The 21,205-nt window shown below is 40.6% G+C and overlaps 1 protein-coding gene across 4 annotated transcripts; it reads left to right on the forward strand.

Moving 5' to 3' along the window:
- Nucleotides 1–311: 311 nt before the first annotated feature.
- Nucleotides 312–20,954, forward strand: LOC119130870 (multidrug resistance-associated protein 4-like). Of its 4 annotated transcripts, none has more exons than XM_037264867.1 (31): nt 312–469; nt 3,234–3,344; nt 3,569–3,689; nt 4,549–4,773; nt 4,900–4,989; nt 6,441–6,604; nt 7,460–7,585; nt 9,325–9,574; nt 10,186–10,287; nt 12,362–12,451; nt 12,582–12,773; nt 13,050–13,144; nt 13,207–13,293; nt 13,595–13,691; nt 13,854–14,072; nt 14,462–14,599; nt 14,698–14,735; nt 14,812–14,924; nt 15,259–15,405; nt 15,547–15,626; nt 16,131–16,281; nt 16,351–16,470; nt 16,545–16,655; nt 17,587–17,687; nt 17,770–17,961; nt 18,043–18,198; nt 18,361–18,450; nt 18,541–18,713; nt 19,107–19,212; nt 19,313–19,447; nt 19,517–20,954. In XM_037264867.1, the coding sequence occupies exons 1-31, from the start codon at nt 393–395 to the stop codon at nt 19,532–19,534; spliced, it is 3,915 nt and encodes a 1,304-aa protein (XP_037120762.1). In that variant the 5' UTR covers nt 312–392; the 3' UTR covers nt 19,535–20,954. The 4 variants fall into 4 exon arrangements, with proteins under 4 accessions (XP_037120762.1, XP_037120770.1, XP_037120771.1 ...); XM_037264875.1 differs by having other exon boundaries at nt 19,526–20,954; XM_037264876.1 differs by lacking the exons at nt 312–469; nt 3,234–3,344; nt 3,569–3,689; nt 4,549–4,773 and having other exon boundaries at nt 4,900–4,994.
- Nucleotides 20,955–21,205: the final 251 nt, after the last annotated feature.

The following is a 21,205-nucleotide window of genomic DNA, read 5'->3' on the forward strand; positions in this document are numbered from 1 at the left end:
GCCAAATAAATTCAAATACTGGGGTTACTAACGTGCTTACTTACAGAAGTTGCAGGCAGGAGGTGTTGCCTTCAGGTGTTCCTTCTTATGACTCGTTAAGATGAAAAACACGACTAGCTCTGATCTATAGCTTTTGATTACAATTTGGAAAGGAATATCAAACAACTAACCCAAATTAAGGTAACTGAAATCCCAATTTGTGGTGTTTCTCCCTTTTAACTGCCCTCGAATGTGTTCGGCTAAAGGAAACGACTCAAGATGCGAAGAGACCCAGCGAACAGCTGCCGAGAATTTCATTTTACATGATGTCCTCAAACTACACATGCCTGCGGCATGCCTGGTGTTGCAGCACGCTGCGGCGAGGTCACTTGCGAGTTTTGCTTCATTAGAAAATGTTCCCGGAGAACAAAAACATTGAGAAACCCAACCCTCTGGCAAATGCGGGATTTTTTTCACAGCTTTTTGTATGGTAAGTCAGCGTCCTGTCAGCGCTCGGTCGGGTTCAAGTTGTCAACATGCGTCAGAAGTGTGTTGTATGCTGGAGTTAACAGTGAACTTTTTATTCATGTAATACAATAAGTATGAGCTGGGCATTTGTATTCGTTCATCCTAACAATAACATTAATAACAAGATCAAACAAAAAATATATAATTGAAATTGTGTTTAAAATGGGTTTACTATTGTAAGAAGGGTCATGTTCGACGGTCTGACATACGCGCCTCGAGGTTACGGACGGTGCGCAATGAACTTGCTTGCGGAGCGTTGTAAAAGGTATGAGATAATGAGAGTTTTTAGTTTTTTTTTACTCATTTCAATGCATTATTCTGTACCCCCAATTTACTCATCTCTACACTCAGTTTTTGCAGAGATGGGAGTAAATCAAACAGAGCAATAAAATAAGAATTAGGGCTACATTTAGGAAGTTGATTTGAACTCTTAAAGAGTAATTTTAACACTTCCAGAGTTCAGTGGTGTCCAGAGTATGTGTTGTTTTATAGAGTTAATTATCTAGTTGGATTAACTCTGCATATATCATTTTGATCCGCCTTTGAACCTGCACTTCTCCACTGAGTCAATCAATGTAATTTCCTCCTCCTCGCTTATCTCTGGGAAACACTGATGTTCAAACTAGTTACTTTACGACGTTCACACAGCAGGGCTTCATGTCCAATTCGGATTTTCTTTCTTTTTAATCCGATTTTTTTATGTACTCGTTCACATAAGATATTAAAGTGATGTGACACGCATGCGCATGACGTCCAATGACAGACCGGTGTTTACGGAAGCAAATGATGTAGTGATCGATTTATCTTCTCAAATTGCCATTGTAGCGAGGCGAGAGGAGGTAGAAATAATTTCGGGAGATGGGGTGACTTTCTTCGATCTCTTCATTTTGTGGATGACGTCACGTTATTGCTGGGCGTGATAAATAAAGAGTTAATCACCAGAAATGTCCAATTCATGCTTCATGTTTCAAATGAGTGAAATATTAAGACAACCACAACTGCAGATTCACGGACAATGTCAGTAGTGTCCCGAGAACTCTCTCCCCAGCCCACGTGGAGGCTTTTGGTTACTAAAAAATTAAAAATTGCAATTGCATTCAGTCTTCTTGGGATTGATTGGAGCTGTGCAAATAGGCAACCTGCACTCAGCCCACACCGATCGTGCATTTCTTTTATTTTCCCTCTCTTCTCACTTTTTCGGTTGGAAAGGAACCCCGCCTTGCAATTCCACCAGGTAAGTGTGACTTGACTGATGTTCAAAAAATGCTGTGAAGTACTCTGTTTGCAAGACTGTTGACATTTCAAAATGCTTGCCATTTTAGTGAGCTTTTTTTTAGATTTTATTTGGTAAGCAGTCGCAGTAAACATATTAGGACATCTTAAGACTGACCAAGTGCACCAAGTTCTTGAATCATGGGTAAAGGGAGCAATATTGTAAAGTTTGATAAATATCTGGTCCTCCCATTTTCGTGTCTAGTCTTCTATAGGCCACTGGTTTATTTTAATGCACTGCACAATGTTGGCTACGGATGTGACATAAAGTCATTGACCTTTGCACCCACTACTGAGTGATACGCCAGAGCATGTCAGTACCGCCTGCTTCCTTATATGACATAGAGACGTTGGATCTGTCGGATTCATTTATTTACCTTCCGCCTGTATTGATGCTGAAAAATTGTGAGAATGACTCAGATTTGTCAAAATCCGACCAAGAAAATGCTGTGCCGAGCCAAGTTGCTGCATCAGTCGGAATCCGTGTATGCGCGAGAAGTAAAAAAAAAAAAAAAAGTAAAAAAAATCCACAAAGTTTGACAGTTATAGCATATTCTGTGTATTCTGTAAAAAAAAGAAAAAAAGAAATATAAGACTGACTGCAGACAAATGCAAAACAGTCCCCGCCCATTGTGAAACAACAGCTATACGTTATGCTGATGGACCACGTTCAATCAACACAATATTTTGCGAATTTGTTACATCATTGTCTTTAATTCTCCCTGGTTAAACCACTGCCATGTCGTTGCTGCCTCTGATTTCTTTCCATATAAGAATTATTATCTCAACCACTGTTGACTTTACCAGTTTTTAGTTGTCATTTTTTGTCTTTTTCAGTAAGAGTATGAAATGCTCTCATTTTTATTTTGCAATCTGCAACTTTAATTGAATAGCTTTCTAAGAATGACCACCTATTGCTTTTGTTTTGTTTTTCTTTGCTTTCCAAGAATGACCACCTATTGCTTTTGTTTTTTAAGCATTGTAAGAAAAATTTAACCTCATGTAAAACAATTCCTACCCAAGTAATAACTTATTAAGATAAACTGCTTGATTTCATATGTGGAGATAATGGCAGAACATTACATTGTGTTTTTCTGAATGATCCTTTTTGGTATTAAGGTCAGAGCAGTTCATGCCACATTACTGACCCAGTTACCAAATAACTGTTTGCTCAATTTTGGGACTCAGTCTATCCTGTGGTTAGCAATTCTCAGCATGGTCGCACCTGAAGCAAAGAAGCGTTAAATCCCACACTCAAACATTAAAAAGTAAGGCTTTCAATTGGTGTGCCCACATTAAGATCCACTGATCAACCACTCAACAATTCTACACATCATGCTATGCTTATTGGTGGACCTCTGTTCTCTTCCAAGTTTCTTTTGAGGATCTGGATGTAAATTAAAAAAAAAAACAAAAAAAAAAAACCTCTTCTGATGATAATGTTTATTTTTCAGTTGGGTGAGTCCTTTGCTACACCTCGGACACAAGCACCGACTGAAGGAGCGTGACCTCTACACAATTCTTCCTGAAGATGAATCGGAAGTACTGGGACAAGACCTCCAGAGGTATCTTTCTTCTTTGCGCCATTTCATTTGAACAGCACCCTTTTAAAAGGGATAGTGCGAGTTGGAATTCAACCATACTTCTGCTATAAGGGGCCAAACTTCAATTTTGGTATGTGCTGGTTTATTCCCACAATTTTGCAACTCTCTCTGTGACTGACCCCACTTTGTTGTGTTCCAATGTAATTTATGCCTGTACAAACCCAACGTTTTCACATGTCTTGCAGGTTCTGGGATCTTGAAGTTAAAAAGGCTACAAAACAACTACGCAAGCCCAAATTGGCCAAAGTCCTTATTAAATGCTACGGGAAGTCCTACGCCGTCGCGGGAATCTTTGCCTTTTCCTTGGTATGCACTGATTGGCTTTATGACAGCATGAGGTGACTCAAGGTCAATGAGGAATCCTAATTTATTCATTTGACTGAAACATGTATTTAGGTCATAAAAAATAGTCACATCTTTCTCCAAACTAGAAAAGATATCTCTTAAACAGAGGAAGAAGTTTCAGGCTACGTAAAACAATGTTCTGACATCCCTCCCCTCATTTCATTTTGGGTTGGGTTGGGCAATAACTTGAAAGTTCATTTCATTGTTGGCTTCATGTATGCAAAAAGGGAATAATGGCACAATCATTTGGACCCGGTTTAGGATTTTGGCAAGTAGAGTTCAGTAGAGTTCTTCACTTTATTATTCCTACCACAAACCATTGCCACTACATTTCTCTCACTGATCTTTTTGTAAAGATTTTATTTAGTCAGTGTGAAACCTACGTTGCTAAATTGCAAGTGTTGTTGTACACGTTCTTAATTTTCAAGGAGATAGTGTGGGTTTGATTTGTGGCCAGCGTTCCAATATCCTGCCACTGCTAGTCCTAAATGTGGATAAAAAAAAAAAGAGTGGGTTGCATAAAAACCAAAAACTGCGCTCAAACGGGTGACAGACAAGCTGAACGTCACAACAACTGAAAAGTCCCTCATTGACTTCTAAGCCATCCGTAATATCAGCAGGCGTCCGTCTTCGAGAGCCTATTCGATAATGTCAAATTTAAATTGGCAGACCAGGCACATATTTGCTGCTTCCAGTCCAGTGAGCAGTGAGGTACATGACATAATGGCATCCTGCTGATTTCATTTTTAGGAATACAACACACAAGAGCTCTTTGCTGTGCCCTACCAAAAATAAGCGAGTGACTGTTTTTCTTTTACAGGAGGCCATTAAAGTCATCCAGCCACTTCTTCTCGGTAGAATAATAATGTTCTTTGAGAATTATAATGCAGAGGACCAGAGCAGTCTTTGCATGGCCTACCTCTGCGCGGGTGCCATGTGTCTCTCCACCTTTGGTTTGACGATCCTCCAGCATCTCTACTACTATTTTGTCCAAAGAATCGGAATGAAGATGAGGGTGGCCTTGTGTCATGTAATATACTGCAAGGTCAGTAACGATGAGGCAGATGCTTTTTTTTTTTTCCACTGACTCTCACTGTTTGCTGCAAGATAATACAGTAGTGAAGTATTTTACTTCCCGCCACTGATGAAATGTCTTTGCACCTCTCCTCAGGCTCTTCGTCTCAGCAGTCAAGCAATGGGACAAACTACCACAGGCCAAATTGTAAACCTCCTTTCAAATGACATCAACCGTTTCGATGAGGTCAGGTGTGCTGCAACATTTCAAGTACCTTTTCGCGTGATTTGCAATATGCTGAAGCGTTGCTTGTTTATAAACTGTTGCTGGATTGGTGAAGGCAATTCCAATGTGCATGGCTCCTTTCGGCACCGTAGTGAACGAGGGAGAGAGAGACGGGGAGAGAGACAGAGAGAGGGGGAGAGAGACAGAGAGAGGAGGAGAGAGACAGAAAGAGAGAGAGAGTCCCCCATCTCCCCACCACTTGCCCTGACGGCAGGATGTCATCCCCGTGGGTAGACCAAGCATTAGATGACACTGGAGGAAGACAAAATAAGATAAAAAAAAAATTGGGGAGGAACTAAAATCTAATAGAATAAAAATAATAAATAAGTAGGCCTTTATAGAACACAATAAATAGATAAATGAAGAAATAAGTGATTCTAAATGCGACTTTTTTGTCATGTCACGTGAATACCGAGTGCATATCTGGGAGCGAGCAGGTCACGCGCTTGTACTGAGGCAGCACAGAAATCGCTTGTGCTGCAGTGTGGTTCGTACTGGAGAAGAATGATGCATGGTGCAAAAACAAATCTCCTGTCTGGACTGTGCACAGTCAAATGCTGCTCTGGAAATATTTGCAAATCTTGACTTTGGCTGAACTTTTCAGAAACCTTGACTTTTTTTCAATAAAGCCAAAATCTCCGGAGTCTTGTGAATTACAGGACGAACAGCAAATAAATATGAAATGTAAAATATGTGTAGACGGGGCCAATCGCACGCCCATTCACATCTGCAAAACCTCATGGCTTAGCCTCAAAAAGGTCTGCTTAGGTTAATACTAAGAAACAATTCAAATTGCCACAGATGGGCTAACAAGTAGCATCTGTGTGGTGGTGTTATAGCACTTTAAGCAACATTGTCCATGGTTGTTTTACACTGCCCACGGTGGCCATTATTTAATCATGCACAAACTGTTCAATTCTTTGCATCGTCCATCCATTTTCTATACTCCTCATTAGGTAATGGGTCATTTTACATTCTAGTTAAATACGTAATTACTTTATTCTGAATGAAGTACAAAATTACAAAAATGTTTTTCGGTTCCTTGGACATGTGTGATGGATGTCATGGGTGGACAGTTTGCATCAATCTCTTTAAGATGAAATATTGAAAGCACTGCATCTAAGGGTGGGTGGGTGTCATGGTCACTGATCGAATTAAATTCACATCTCAAGGCACCACTCTACTGAAAAAAATGCAGATTGGTTAAAAATTGGTACATTTATTTGTTCACCCCTGGATTATTATATGAAGTGTGATCCTTTGGCCTATAATTCTATGCATGATATATGCTATCGTGTTACCCTGAAGTAGTACAGTATGTTCGGTATGCTATTGCCATGCGTGTTTATACCTGGTAGTTATAGCGTTCAAGCATTTCATGGTTTCATTGCATGCTTGTCATTTTTGTGCAGATTACGCTGAATCTGCACTACTTGTGGGTGGGACCGCTACAAGCAATTGTGGTCATCACTTTCCTCTGGTACGAGATTGGTCCCTCATGTCTCGCAGGGGTGGCTGTCCTCCTTCTCATGTTGCCTGTGCAAACATGGTTTGGAAAGCTTTTTGGAATCTTCAGGTGAGTAGGCTTACAAAGACGTGGATTTAGAATGCATATAAATTACTAGTTCTTGCCTCCTTTCAATTGTGCTGCTCTTTCTGGTCAAACATATTAGTCATTTTCACAAACAAAAAAGAATAGGTGACTATTCTTAAATTGTCTCTCTGCACGTGTTGCTCCTCCGTTTGTGTTCAATTAAAAATTCTAATTTGCTGCAACAGTGATGTTATTTGTTACCCCGTCTTTGACATTTTGTACTTTTTTTCATTAATATTACGATAAATAGACTTTGTTTAAAAATGTGGTTTTAAACACATCTAAATTCTCTTTGTGTTTAGTTTGAGTGTCGACTTCACCTGGTCGTGGCAATAAACAACTTAAATCCTCTTTTTCGGATAATTGTTCACTATTTGCCCAACAGCTGCTTGTTGTGAAGTGAGTTGAGTTTACTGCCACCATACCGAGCTCATATCAAAAAACAAATGGCAGAATGTACATATCGTGAAAGAACATGTAAATGGGGCCAGTAAAGCAGCACTGTATTTTCCCCAAAGACAGTAAGTTCCACCCTGAACTTGTGTAATTTCCGAGTTTACTCCAATAAATTGCAATTAACTCTTGTTACTTACCTTGGAAAATTTCTAACATAAAAAAAAAAAAAAAATCCAACCCTGCAGGTAAGTAATGCTAGAACTAACTTAATTTAATGCCCAGACCATGTCCTGAAATGCTGCAAAAATATGTCCTCCAAAAAAAATTCTTTTGGGATCTTAAGATCAGGGCATGCTTTGAGAATAATTGTCAAAAGCCCTTTGAGACTGCTTGTGATTTAAGGCTATACAAATAAACTTGACTTGACTTTTTTTTTTGCAGGAGCAAAACAGCGGTCCTAACCGACAGTCGAATCCGCATCATGAACGAAGTGGTGTCTGGCATCCGAATCATCAAGATGTATGCTTGGGAAGCCCCCTTCTCAGCTCTAGTCACAGAGTCCAGAAGGTAAACACAAGAGAGCTCTTTGTAATATTTGTAAATAATCAGCGCAGGGATACTCCCTGTGGCAGAAAGTGATTGCCGACCGCTTGCCTACCTCAACTGAAAACAATGACCAAAACTTGCATTTGGGGTCGGACGGCCAGATATATTCCAAAAGTTTTTTTGCTTGGTGCATTTTTCTTTCTTGGTTCTCCAATTGTGTCTCTATTAGTGTGGTGAACCTAAAATAATGAGGTCAAAAATGTAAGAGTCAGCCTTTCTTTTTTTTTTTTTTCAGGCTATTAGTTCCCATGAGGCCTCATGTACAAGCTTTGGAATTTGTTTGTTTAATGCAATTTAATGACCGTGTCTCATTAGATTTGGCATGACTTCCAGTCTGTTGATGTTGGAAAATATTCAGGGTTGAACAAGTAGCTGACTACAACCGTATCTCTAAGACGATGGTCCGATCTCTAGCCAAGCTCTCAAGCGAGACCTTGAATCCAAGTCCACTTATCAGCCACCATGTAATTCCTACTCTGTCAAGGTCTCATAGAAGTAAGTGGGTTTAAATGCTGAGTGAGTCATGAGGCATGGTCAACAAGGCCTGCTGATGTCATGCCAGTCAATGCCAAGTTTTTTACTGATAGTGAAGCGAATCAGCATCGATTTTCTGCCACTTAGACTCAAATGACAAACTAAAAAAAATACTCAAGCAACACTCACTGTGCACATTTTGCTATACAATGTTGTGACATCTAATGCAAGATCGGAAAGTTAGTTTTTCATAATACCAGACATTGACGCTGTCAGAGAGTTATTCATTCAACATAAAATTCACTGTTATTAACTACTACTAGATGAGAATTTTTTTATTTATTTTTTTAACGGCTGTTCTATTCAGATAGTGAACGCAACACAAGAGACCCAGTGTGCTGGTCGCAAGCTGTTGATTGCCACTTCCGGTTGAAGTTTACTGTTGAAAAAATGTAAAACAAAAAGAATTAAACAAGTGTTCCACTTGAAAATACTTTTCAAATTGTCTTTTGTTGGAGAAATGCACACCTCTAATACAGGTCTACATTTCATGATAAAATGAATGAATATCTAGCCGACTTAGTCAAAAGTGCTTTGATACATTAGCGGATTTATGCGTGCCAGCCAGTGAGTGTTAACCAGTAATAATCTTCTTGGTTGTGTACTTTGTTCCATGATAGCGTACCCTTTTGTCTGGTGCTTTGTCAACCGGTGTCTAGACTTGAAAGGGGATTTGGAACATTTGAACTGATCTGGTTTGCCGCCGATAAATGATGCATGTGCTATCTATTTCTTCCCTGCACGTTGCAGATTGCACCTCGCCCTTTGAGATAGTGCGTCTTTTCATGAGCTCTCTGTACAGTCACAAAAATTTCACTGAAGAGATAACATTCTCACGCTTGCTTTTGAGTATGAAATAAATTGCACGTAGAGTCAATGCCGAGAGGCAAGCGTTCACATCCAAACGTTTGTCATTCTTTTGCCACGTGTATATGCGACCCTCAACGGGTTCAAGTGTATCGAATTGATAAATTGATGACCTTGTTTTGTCATCACAAACATTTCAATTCACAAAAACTGACCTCTTTGGAAAGTTGTATATATAAAAAAAAATAGAAAAGCTTTCTGTCTCTCTCACTATCTTTATTCATCCATATTATTCACTCTGGTAAAAAAAAAAAAAAAAGAGATCAGCTTCAAACATGTATGTTTGTTCTTATCTTCAGAAAGGAAATAAACCAGATCATGAAGAGCTCCTACCTGCGAGGACTCAATATGGCGTCGTTCTTCGCCAGCAGTAAGATCGTGGTGTTTGTCACCTTTGTGGCGTACGTGCTGCTGGGCAACGGCATCAGCGCCAGCCGAGTCTTCGTCACTGTTTCCCTGTACGGAACCATCAAGCTCACCGTAACGCTGTTCTTCCCGCTGGCTGTGGAAAAACTGTCTGAGACCATTGTCAGTATTCACAGGATCAAGGTAATACTCATCACTATACATTGTCAACCTTTCCTTGAAAATGTTTATGTCACAGTCACACACACTCAGTGATGGCAAATACCGTGTACACACTGCGTTACCACTGAACTTAAGTAGATTCTTTTTTTTTTTACTTTCTGTACTTGAATAATATTTTTGACGACATTTTACTTTTACTCTGCATTTGAAAACAGATTTCTATACTTACTACTCCTTATCGTGTAAAAATAGCTTTTCAGCTTTTGGGAAAGAAAGAAAGAAAGAAAGAAAGAAAGAAAGAAAGAAAGAAAGAAAGAAAGAAAGAAAGAAAGAAAGAAAGAAAGAAAGAAAGAAAGAAAGAAAGAAAGAGAAAGAAGAGAGAGAGGGGGGGAAGAAACCCAGATACAGTTGAGCCCATACTTCTTTATGTTTTGAGAACATCAATTCAGTTGTATTTAACTTTTATAAGAACAATGTGCATTTGCCGTTACTCGATATGTGTTCAAGTATTTTTGATGTTATACTCGGTGAAAGAAAGTGAATCAGTTGCGGTATTTTATACTGTATATATTCTGTCAGACTTGTTATTTTAGCATGTGCAAAAGGATCATTCTTTTTTATAACCCACCTAGAATTTTCTCCTGCTGGATGAAATGAACAGACGGAAGTTGACACTGGAGGAAAAGAACCCAAACACCGTCGAGATGACGAAGTTGACATGCTACTGGGATAAGGTCAGATCATTCTTCTCTGTGTGCACAGTGTAACCTCTAAGACACATCAAACAATTTAAAATTCAACCCAAAACGTTTGACCACCGTCATGCTAATGTCATTTTATCATGAGATTCGAGATCAGTGAGCATAAAAGGATTATCTCCACAATGCTTTTTCTCTGGCTTATTGTGAATTCATACATTGTACTTTCAGATTTTTCTGAACACGTTTTTATTTTTCAAATCCCCTTGTGACAAGAAAAGTACAATCTGTCAAACGTTTGCGACCTTGAATAAAACCTGACGAGAAGGCAGCCATCACTACCTTCGTAAACACACAAATGTTCACCTAGGATACAGTCGTTCAGCAAAAAAAATGTCTGAATATTTTCATATTCCACCAAAAACATCACTTCATCAATCTTTAAGAATACGTGTATTAATACATGTGACTATAATGTGTGAACTTGTGGAACTTTATGTCTTCTGCTATCCATTCGAGGAAATTTCTTGGAATGCTCATCTGAAGTATTAGGTAGTACTCTTTAACCCGTTATGTCCTCTGCTAACCTGCTAAGGAAATTCCGTGAAATGCTCATCTGAAGTATTAGGTAGTAATCTTTAACCAAAGGTGGCCTCTCTGGTGCTACGGGTCAAAGAAGATAAACTATAGTTAAGTGAATCATTTACAAGCTGTGGGTTGTTCTGTAGATTCACTGTTTCTCGATTTGTTCCATCACACGCAGTCACATGCGACGGTCTCTCAGTGCACATGTCTGTCTATGCGATCGAGGTGTCAGTTCATGACACTGGCCGCTCTTACTGTAGCTACGGTAGCTAAACATGAGTGGTATTTTTTTGCAACGTGTGCAGTGTCAATCATCGATAGCCTGTTCAAAAGTCCACAAGAACAACAATTTGGTCTGATTTGAATTGTATTATTGATTTTCTTAATAACAATAATAATGATAATGATAATAATATACCGATCTGGACAGACTGAAGCACAGGTGTCAAACTCAAGGCCCGGGGGCCAGATACGGCCCGCCACATCAGTTTATGTGGCCCGCGAAGACAAATTGTGCATCAAATTCATGTCATTATTAGAATTGCAAATTGTCTTCACTTTTAAAAATATCTTTTTTTTTTAAACTATTTGACCAGTTTTTACTCGTCTGATTTGAAAACGAGTTATTTCTCAGTTTATTTTGGAGCTTATACTGTATATGATATGACGTGCTGATACATTTATTTGGGTTGACAGTCATAATGTCCAAAGAAAATTATTTCTTGACATCATCAACAAAACAGTCCCCTCCCTTGTCGAGATACCAAAAAGAGCAAGACAGATTTTTCTCAGAAATCTGATTACCCAACCCACATGAGCACATTATAATCTTGACGCGCTTTTTTTTTTTCGTAAAGTGCAAACAGCTTGCATTTGCTCAGATTTAACTGCCTGTTGCTAATAGGCTACTTTGTTGAAATCTGTTATGGGCATAAAAGGTGTCTCGTGTTCTCGCCTGTTCCGTCTGAGGTCAAGGCGATGTTGTGGTTATCATGTTTGTAGGACAGTGTTAGAAGATTTCCAATGCACGATGACCAAGTTACAAATTGACCATATGGTAGTTAAAAATTGTTTTGTGCGTTTACAACAGTTTCAAATGTACATATAGCAACACTAATGTCATGTAGCATGCTTTCCATCCTGCATTTGAGCAGTCTTGGTAGAGTTCGTCCCAATATTTTTGCTTTCCTGGCACAGACCATTTAAAAAATCTTTACAATAAAATGCATTCCAAAAGAGTCCTGAACAACTTTGACTAGCATCTTTTTGACTCGAAAGCAAGTGGCAAAATGGCGCGCCCAGCGATAGACTCAAACAGGTGGATTCTTATGCTTCATTCAAAAGCAACCTTACCAGAATGATAACTTTACCCATTTGTGTATCATAATCTACACTTAGGAAATAAATCAATTGAATTCAAACTTGTACTCCCAATTCTTTTTTTAAATCATTAAAGCTCTACATTGCATACTCATTTCATCTATAATGAATGTTCACACACATTTAATCACAACTTTCTTTTCAGCATCTGGATTCACCGTCTCTGCAGAACATCTCCCTCACGGTGGAGTCGCATCAGCTCCTGGCTGTGATCGGACCAGTGGGGTCTGGGAAGGTGAGCTTAAAGCTTGTTCAATAATTGTCAGCGGGACTCTGCGTGTGTTCCACAGTGCTACGTTTTTAGCAAATCGATGCATCTCAAACAACCAATGCCTAATGTCGATTTGATTCATCTATACCGCCAGTCTTCACTGCTAAGTGCCATCTTGGGCGAGTTGTCCCACGACAATGGAACCATGACGGTGAGAGGTCGACTGAGCTACGCATCCCAACAGCCTTGGGTTTTCCCGGGGACCATTCGCAGTAACATCCTGTTCGGGAGAAGCCTGGATCCCATGAAGTATGAGCGCGTGCTGAAGGCCTGCGCTCTAAAGAAGGTGAGTCGGCATTGGAAAGGCTGAGGTTAAAGATCTTCGTTGGAACAAAACAGACTGTTCCTCATCTGGAATTTTCTTTATATTGCACAAACGACAGCTGATATGCTCTTTAATTGTCAAACCCTTTTTTTTTTCGTTATGAAGCAATCGAATATTTATATCAATATAGTTTGGATTGCAATTCATTGTGAATGCATTTGGATTATATTTCTTTGAGGCATCACATCCGTGGCCTTACACGGCAGATTGTGTTGTGTTCATTGTATTGGAGCGCAGGACCTGCAGCTGCTCCCGGATGGAGACCTGAGCCTAATTGGAGACAAGGGAGGCACCCTCAGCGGGGGCCAGAAGGCTCGCATCAATCTGGCCAGGTGGGAAGATGTTGAGCATTTGCTTTCATATTTTGTGAGAATAATTGTGTTCATGTTCTCAGAGCGGTGTATGAGGAAGCAGATATCTACCTATTAGATGATCCTCTGAGTGCTGTGGATGCCGAAGTTGGAAAATATCTCTTTGAAGCGTGAGTGTGCATCATACATTATGGGTTACTCCAAAATTTGAGCACAATTTAAAACCCATTAAAAGTGCACGCTTAAAAATCTGCGTCATAGGGAAGGCGTGAAATAGGGTTCGACCGATTAATCGTGACCAAATTAATCGGATCGTTATAGTCCTTCAAGCATCGGCCAGAATCATCGGTCAAATGGACGATGATTGCCAATTTCTTTTTTCTTTTATGTTGTCTAACCATTGACAGCACTTTGTTGACATGCCTTTCAAATACCTTTTGAAGTGTGAGTGGTTTTGTCACAATTCATTAGGTGCATCTGTGGCCTGCTGAAGAACAAGTGTCGCATCCTGGTTACTCACCAGCTTCACAATCTGTGGACAGTTGATCAGATAGTGGTGATCAGAGAGGTTGGTATCACAATTTTGACTGTCATGGTTGCTTCGGGATGGCGTACTACCCGCTCACTGTGAGCCCACCATAGCCTGGGCACTGACCATGCTTAAATTCAATATTGATTCGATGAAAATGTAGCTACTGACTGATTTTGCTCATTCTTTATGTACTTTAAGGGTCGTATCATGGCCAAGGGAACCTACAGCGAGTTGCAGAGCTCCGGCCTTGATGTCGGCTTGCTGCTCAAAACCCAGGAAGAGCAGGAATATCCATATCTGTCAGCCAACTGTGACAAGGAGTCACTCTCGAGCAGGAGAACAAATCACTCGAACAGTTCACTCTACGCGCACGGCACCCTCCTGCCACCGGAGGGCAGTGCCCCTGACCTGCTTCCTGTAAGTAGCAGAATTCCATATATTGTTGCCTATTTGCAGATTTTCTTTAAGTTTGGAATTAAGGAGGTTAAGACATTTGGCTTCAAAAAGTGGGCAGTCAAAAGCTGTTGGTAACTTTCTCCATTGTTTCAATGTGACTGAGTTGCCTGTGCAAAGCGGTGTACGATTGTTTACGGACAAGAGCAAAGAGAAGCAGATCACCTCCTGAGAAATGGCAAAAACAAGTCTGTTTTCAAGTCCCTACTTAAAACGTTGATGACAGTGCTCGTATTATTTTGTTTGTGCTCGCGTACGTGCTATTTAAAGTAGTATTCTAGCTAATCCTGTTGCCTCGTGCTAACAATGTTTTCAGTTAATTCTAACATTTTTATGATTGACTTTTTTTACAGGTTGAGAGTGCACATGCTGCTGAAGAGGAGTCTCGTGCTGAAGGAAATGTCAGGCGGGATGTTTATGTCAAGTACTTTACCGCCCACTGTCACCCTCTGATCTTATTGGCTATTCTGGTGCTCAGTGTCATCGCTGAGGTGTGTCAGAACTACTTTGGTCATACAAAGGATACACTGAATAAATTGAATGTATTGTTGCACAGCTAATGTACTGTACACATTGTTGTTCTTCTTAGGCTGCATACATTCTGCAGGACTGGTGGCTGGTCTTCTGGTAAGTCAGTGGCCTGGCACCTACACACACAAACTAAATCTCGTATGTTACCTTGTGCTGACATTGTTGTCGACAGGGCCAAAGATGGGCTCAATAACACCGACACAGTTGTGACTGTTGCAAAAAGCACCAATGAGAGTGGCTTACACCAAGGCAACATTCTGCCATTTTATCTCGGCATTTATTCTGGTGAGTTCAAAATTTCTTGCTTTGTCTTTTTATTCGGGATACTGTCTCCAATTTTACATGTTTTGCAAGTTTGTAGACGAATTATTCCTTGTAATTTGTTTCCTAGGAATCGTTTGTCTGCACTCTTAAGTTTGGCTGTATTTCACAGGAGAAGATAATAACGGGAGCTACTTGCAACACTTGTCAATCATTTTGAGAATGTGGAAATAGAGCTGTGTGATGTAAAAATGTCTGCTGCAAGATTTGACTCTCTATCACCAGTATTGTTATCTTGATGTGCGAATTATTATCCGAGACAGTAACACAACCATGGTCATCCTTCTGTCTTGGGCAGGTTTGACTGCAGCCGCCGTGATTTTGGGTTATGCCAGGAGCTTAGTGATCTTCCACGGGTTAGTGAGATCCACTCAGACGTTGCACAACCGCATGTTCAAGGCTGTCCTCCGCACCCCAGTCCACTTCTTTGACGTCAACCCCATAGGTGAAAATTGGAAATGTAATCTTTCGAAGTGAAGCGGGTCACATGTGGCCTGTTGACTGTTCATCTATGACTCAGAAGGATGATGGCGTTGTTTCAGCTCTGAGCTGATCTAAACGTTTGCTTGTTTTCCCTGCATGCTAGGAAGAATCCTCAACCGCTTTTCCAAAGATATCAGCCAGATGGACTCCATGTTACCACTCACCTTTGTTGACTTCTATCAAGTGAGGAGTTATCTGGTTAGACTAGTGTTTCCCAACCTTTACTGAGCCATATGTTTTAATATAAGACGCTCACGGCACACCACCAAGTATAGCAGATGAAATCTTGAAACGCTTATCATGAAAAAATGTCCCACTATGCCTGAACTATACATCGCTGGCATGGATACATCATCACAGATGCATCATTAAAAAGTAAAAGATAATAATACCGGCCAACAATTTTTTGCAATTTTTTTTAGCCAAGTAAACTTTTCCAGATTTTCAAATTGCCCTCGTTTCATCTCCATTTTGTAACATAATATAATACAATATAATGCAAAAAATAATAATAAATAAAGCTAAGGACATTTTTTAAATCAGCATAAAAAATGTGTCCAAGGTCACATAAAGCCACCTGTGTAATTTGAGAGGCACAGTGGTTGGGAATCACTTGGCTTAGGCTGAGGTCAAAAATATTGATGTAGTAGTTTGTTGGGGAAAAAAAAAAAACCTTTCCTTTCGCAGCTTTTTTTGCAGAACTTGGGCGTTCTGGCTGTGGCAGCTTCCATCATCCCTCTCCTCCTGGTCTCCCTTGCCCCCCTGCTCTTCACCTTCCTCTACCTGCGGCGTTACTATCTTTCCACGTCACGGGATATCAAACGTCTGGAGTCCACAAGTACGTCAAGGCTTTAAAGCGGTTTGTAAACCGTGCCGGTTCCGTAACATGCTCCGTCTTCCCTTGCAGCACGCAGTCCAGTCTTCTCCCATCTTTCATCATCCCTCCAGGGTCTGTGCAGCATTCGAGCACTCGGAGGAGAGGAGAGGTTGACAAAAGCCTTTGACTCACACCAGGACCGACACTCAGGTTTTTCTTTTGCATGCTTTTTTTTCTTGGATGATACGTAGACCGTGTTTTCAATGAAGTGTCGTTGATTGCAGAAGCATGGTTTCTCTTCCTGATGACATCCCGCTGGTTTGCCCTGCGACTGGACAGCATCTGCTCCGTCTTCATCACCATAGCAACGTTTGGGTGCATTTTACTCCGAGATGGTGAGGATGTTCAAACATTGTATTCTCTGGTTAGTGTTAAGCGTTGAGTACAGTGGTGCCTTGAGATACGAATCACCCTCTTGTTTTGATTTGACTTGAGAGCAAAACATTTGAGATCAGAGCCCTGTGTGGTGACAGTGAATGTAACTGACTTAACAACAAAAGTAGTTTGGAAAATAATCAACAATTATTCAAAAAAGTCTTCATGCTGTTAACTGCCGCTCCAAGTTGAGGTTTACGCTCAAACTAAACATAAAACAAAAAGAATTGCGCATTGCATATTTAAAACATCCACGTTCCTTTGCCCAAAATGTCTGCTTAGCTCAATGCTAAAAAACAATGCAAAATCTCACAGACAAACAAATTGGATCTATTTTTTTATAACACTAAAAATGCAGCGTGTCAAATGTGCTTGCCATCTAGTGGTGAACTAATAGAATGCAACAACCTCAGTTTGAAGCGCTTCCATTTTGAAGCACATGCTCTACCCTCAGAGAGCCCATACTTTGCAAGCCATATCACCAATTTCTGCAGCTCAGGTGCCATCAAAATATCATCACAAAGTTGCTAAATTGATCTCCTTTGGGTATCTAGCAGAAAGATGGAAGAGAGACTTGTCAGCCTCCTGTAAGGTGAGGCGTGCCCTATGTAAAATAATTAGGGATTGCTCGACCTACCTATGAGAAAGTGTACGTGTATATGGGATGAAACATATTGCTGAAAAGAATAGTGAACTTTTAAAATGAATCAATCTTGAACAATCAACAATTCCTACGCAAGCAACAAATATTTGAACACAAACGGTGCAGCAACACATGGACAGACAACATAACAGTACTCACAACCACACTATTTTTAATCTTCTGTGGAACGCAACTATAATATGGCAGCAACTTACTGAGTCACTTACAGTAGCTGTGTTTTTTGTCAGGCTTGGAGGCCGGCGAAGTGGGCCTTGTGCTGACATACGCTGTGACGCTGGTTGGAAACTTCCAGTGGACCGTGAGGCAAAGTGCAGAGTTAGAGAACATGGTATATGCTAACCAGCATGTAACTCCATTGTCCTCATACGGTCAATGCAAATGATTTAACATCAAATAACAATTGTCCTCAGATGACATCAGTAGAGAGGGTGGTGGAGTACACTGAGTTAAAGAGTGAAGCCCGCTGGGTAACCCGCACGCGGCCTCCTCTCGATTGGCCCAGCCGAGGCCAGGTTACCTTTGACCGGGTGCATTTGTCGTATAGCGTCGACAGCCCTCTTATTCTCAAGGACATCAACGCCATCTTCTGCCCTAACGAGAAGGTGAGACAAATCTCCCAAAGTGTCCATTCCATTGAGACCCCAAGAGGAAAGGTTACCCTGTAAGAGTGTTCCATTGGTCAGGTGGGCGTTGTGGGTCGGACAGGAGCCGGGAAAAGCTCTTTGGTGGCGGCGCTCTTTCGCCTGGCGGAGCCACAAGGGAACATCTACATTGATGGCGTGTTGACCTCTGAGTTGGGCTTGCACGACTTGCGACAAAAGATGTCCATCATACCTCAGGTAGTTGACAGAAGGCACCTGGCGGTCAAATATATATATATTTTATTTTACAGTTTAAGGACTGATAGTCTTCAGTAAAAATCAACCTTTTCATTATGAGCTTACATTGACATGATATCAAAATTAAAATAGTGTCATTTATTTGTGGTCTTTGTAAACCAGGACCCGGTGCTTTTTACTGATACTGTGAGGAAGAACCTGGATCCCTTTAACCAGCATACAGATGGTGACCTGTGGAAGGCTCTGGAGCAGGCAAAGATCCATCTTGTCCTCCGTCGATGCTGACTGTCTTTCATATAAACACACTCACCTTGTCTGACCATGTCCCGGCATCACCGACAGGTCCAGCTAAAGTGCATGGTGGAAGAACTTCCCACAAAGTTGGAGACGGTTCTGGCTGAGTGTGGCTGCAACTTCAGCGTAGGTCAGAGGCAGCTGGTGTGCCTGGCCAGAGCCATCCTGAGGAAAAACCGTATTCTCGTCATTGACGAGGCCACCGCCAATGTGGACCCCAGGTGCCGGAGAGGAACCGGTTGTGGTTACCCAAACCACATTAGGAAATAAACATTTCAAATAATTACATGAAAAATAAAATAATAAAAACATCACTGATTTCATGATAGGTAATGCAGTTGACTCTCACCTGGTCAATAAAAATGAGGTAAAAATTTAAATGCAGCAATTTGGGGTAAAAAAAAAAAAATGTTTTCGTGAACACTTGAAGATAAGTCAAAGTGTTTCATAACTTAGTTGAAGTAGATGAAAAAAACATTTCATGCTCCATTTTTTTTATTTTTGCGTCAACCCAACCTATAACACCAAAACATTTATGTATTATATAATAATTCCGATATTGTTTATTGTTATGCAGATTAATTTGATGCTTATGTTTGTTATCACTGTTGCAGGACCGACGAGCTGATCCAACTAACTATCCGACGAGAGTTCAAGGACTGCACCGTGTTCACCATTGCTCACCGACTCAACACCATCATCGACAGCGACCGCATCTTGGTGAGCATCCAGCTAAACAGTCGAGACGCACTTCTTGCTACGTCGTCGTAGCTAATCAATTGGAGCGCGAGATGACCACACCCGTGTTTCCGTCTTGCAGGTGCTGGATGAGGGTAGAATACAAGAGTTGGATCGCCCTTTTCAACTTCTTCAGAACAAAGATGGTGCTCTGTACAGGTTGGTACAGCAGTTGGGCCCAGCTGAGGCTGAAGCTTTGTTGGAGGCAGCTAAACAGGTGAGGTGCACCATGTGACACATCTGGAGCACCATTTTGTTCTAAACGCTATGTGTGGGTCACATGCAGGCAACAAAGACGACCTGACTGGGCAAAGCTGAGGGAACAGCAATCAGTCAAAATTGCTGATGCAAGCAGAAACACTGAATGAAGTTTGTTGGGGTTTAAGGACATTCAAGAGGTGATCTTTAAAATCCAGAGGGTCTCTTTTTTTTTTTAGGTGAAAATGTTTGAAAATGTCACTTTGGGGTCAATTTCTCTGTTATATTACGTAGCTTGTTCCAAGGTTTGAACAAATATCACTCGATCTAGATAAATGGAACAGATGTTTAAAGGACAATCACAACAGCAAGAAATAATAATCATTAGCTCTTAAATTGTGTTAAACAAACCTTGTTTGATACATGTTGATTGATCGATTGTATCTAAAGTGCATAAAACCTGGTGCACTGGTTTAGCTTGCACTTGTACTTAAAATGAAGACAAGCCTTGCTGTCAAGCTCTGCATTTTCCTTTACAATCTGCAACATGTAAGAGCTGTCCATGACCTGGACTACTGAGAATCTACACTGAAATATCACCTTGAACCTTTGGAAGGACCCCCAGTGTGAAAAATGTCAGGGAACCGTGCAGACAAGAAACCACAGATGAGATGCGAACCGAACAGACTAATATCTTACCTAACAAGTCCTCAAAGCAGTGAATAAACGTCACTGTTGGCACACTTACAGCAACTGAGGTGGAGAAGAGATACTACTCCAACAAGAAGAGTGAGCAGCGAAAAGCATGAACACTCCCAGCGGTAGGCCCTAATCAACTGTGATGACAATCACAGTCCCAGAACAAGATGACTTCCTTGCAGTAAACCAAAGAAACGACACATAAAGAACATTTCTATTGCTTGGATTAATGGCACAGAGCTGATTACCCAAATGTATTGCAACCAAATATTTGATACCGTCCATACCTTTGAGGAAAGGCCGATGATGGAGATTTGACTCCCAGTCCATCCCAAGTCAGTGACTTTCTGCCACCGGAACTACCCTGGCAATTTATTGTTTACAAACCTTCTGTTGGTCAAACCATTAACTTCCGCGTCTCATTCCTTTTCTATTTTTTTTGGGGGGGGTATTAAATGGGTGTCAGTTTTTGAAATGGCCAAACTTTTGATGAATTTCTTTGAAACCAACCTCCATCTCAAAACTGACCAATTGCTTAATTGTCTGGATTGGCAGTCGTTCATGTCAACTCAATGCATTGATGGTGACTGGTATAGATGACTGACTGTTGGTGGGGGGAGGTCCCTGGTAGCATTCCTCCCTGCAGTAGCAACAACACACATAGTTTGAGGTTACCGGCTCATAGACTTTAAGGCAGATTTGCTAACCACATACTTCACCACAGCACATACGTCAACCACGCCAGGAAATTTGCAGACAGTCCCTCACCTGACAAAAATCCAACGTCATGTGGACTGTAGCCACCATACGGAAGACAAATATTGACAAAAAATAAAAACACTGTTGTGTTGATTTTTACATTTTCACTTGTTCTTAATCACGCTTCCTTTACCTCTGTAAAGCACTTTGGACCTGCTTTGTTGTGTATAAATGGTGCTATACAAAAACAGTTGCCTTGTATCAAAATCATAAACTTTTTTTTGTCTTTGTCAAACATACAGTATATGTCAATGGCATGTATCATAATAAATTAAAGTACAATATACTAAAATAAAAAATATAATACAGAAATACAAAT

This window comes from Syngnathus acus, chromosome 2, assembly GCF_901709675.1.
Source record: "Syngnathus acus chromosome 2, fSynAcu1.2, whole genome shotgun sequence".
Taxonomy (NCBI): domain Eukaryota; kingdom Metazoa; phylum Chordata; class Actinopteri; order Syngnathiformes; family Syngnathidae; genus Syngnathus; species Syngnathus acus.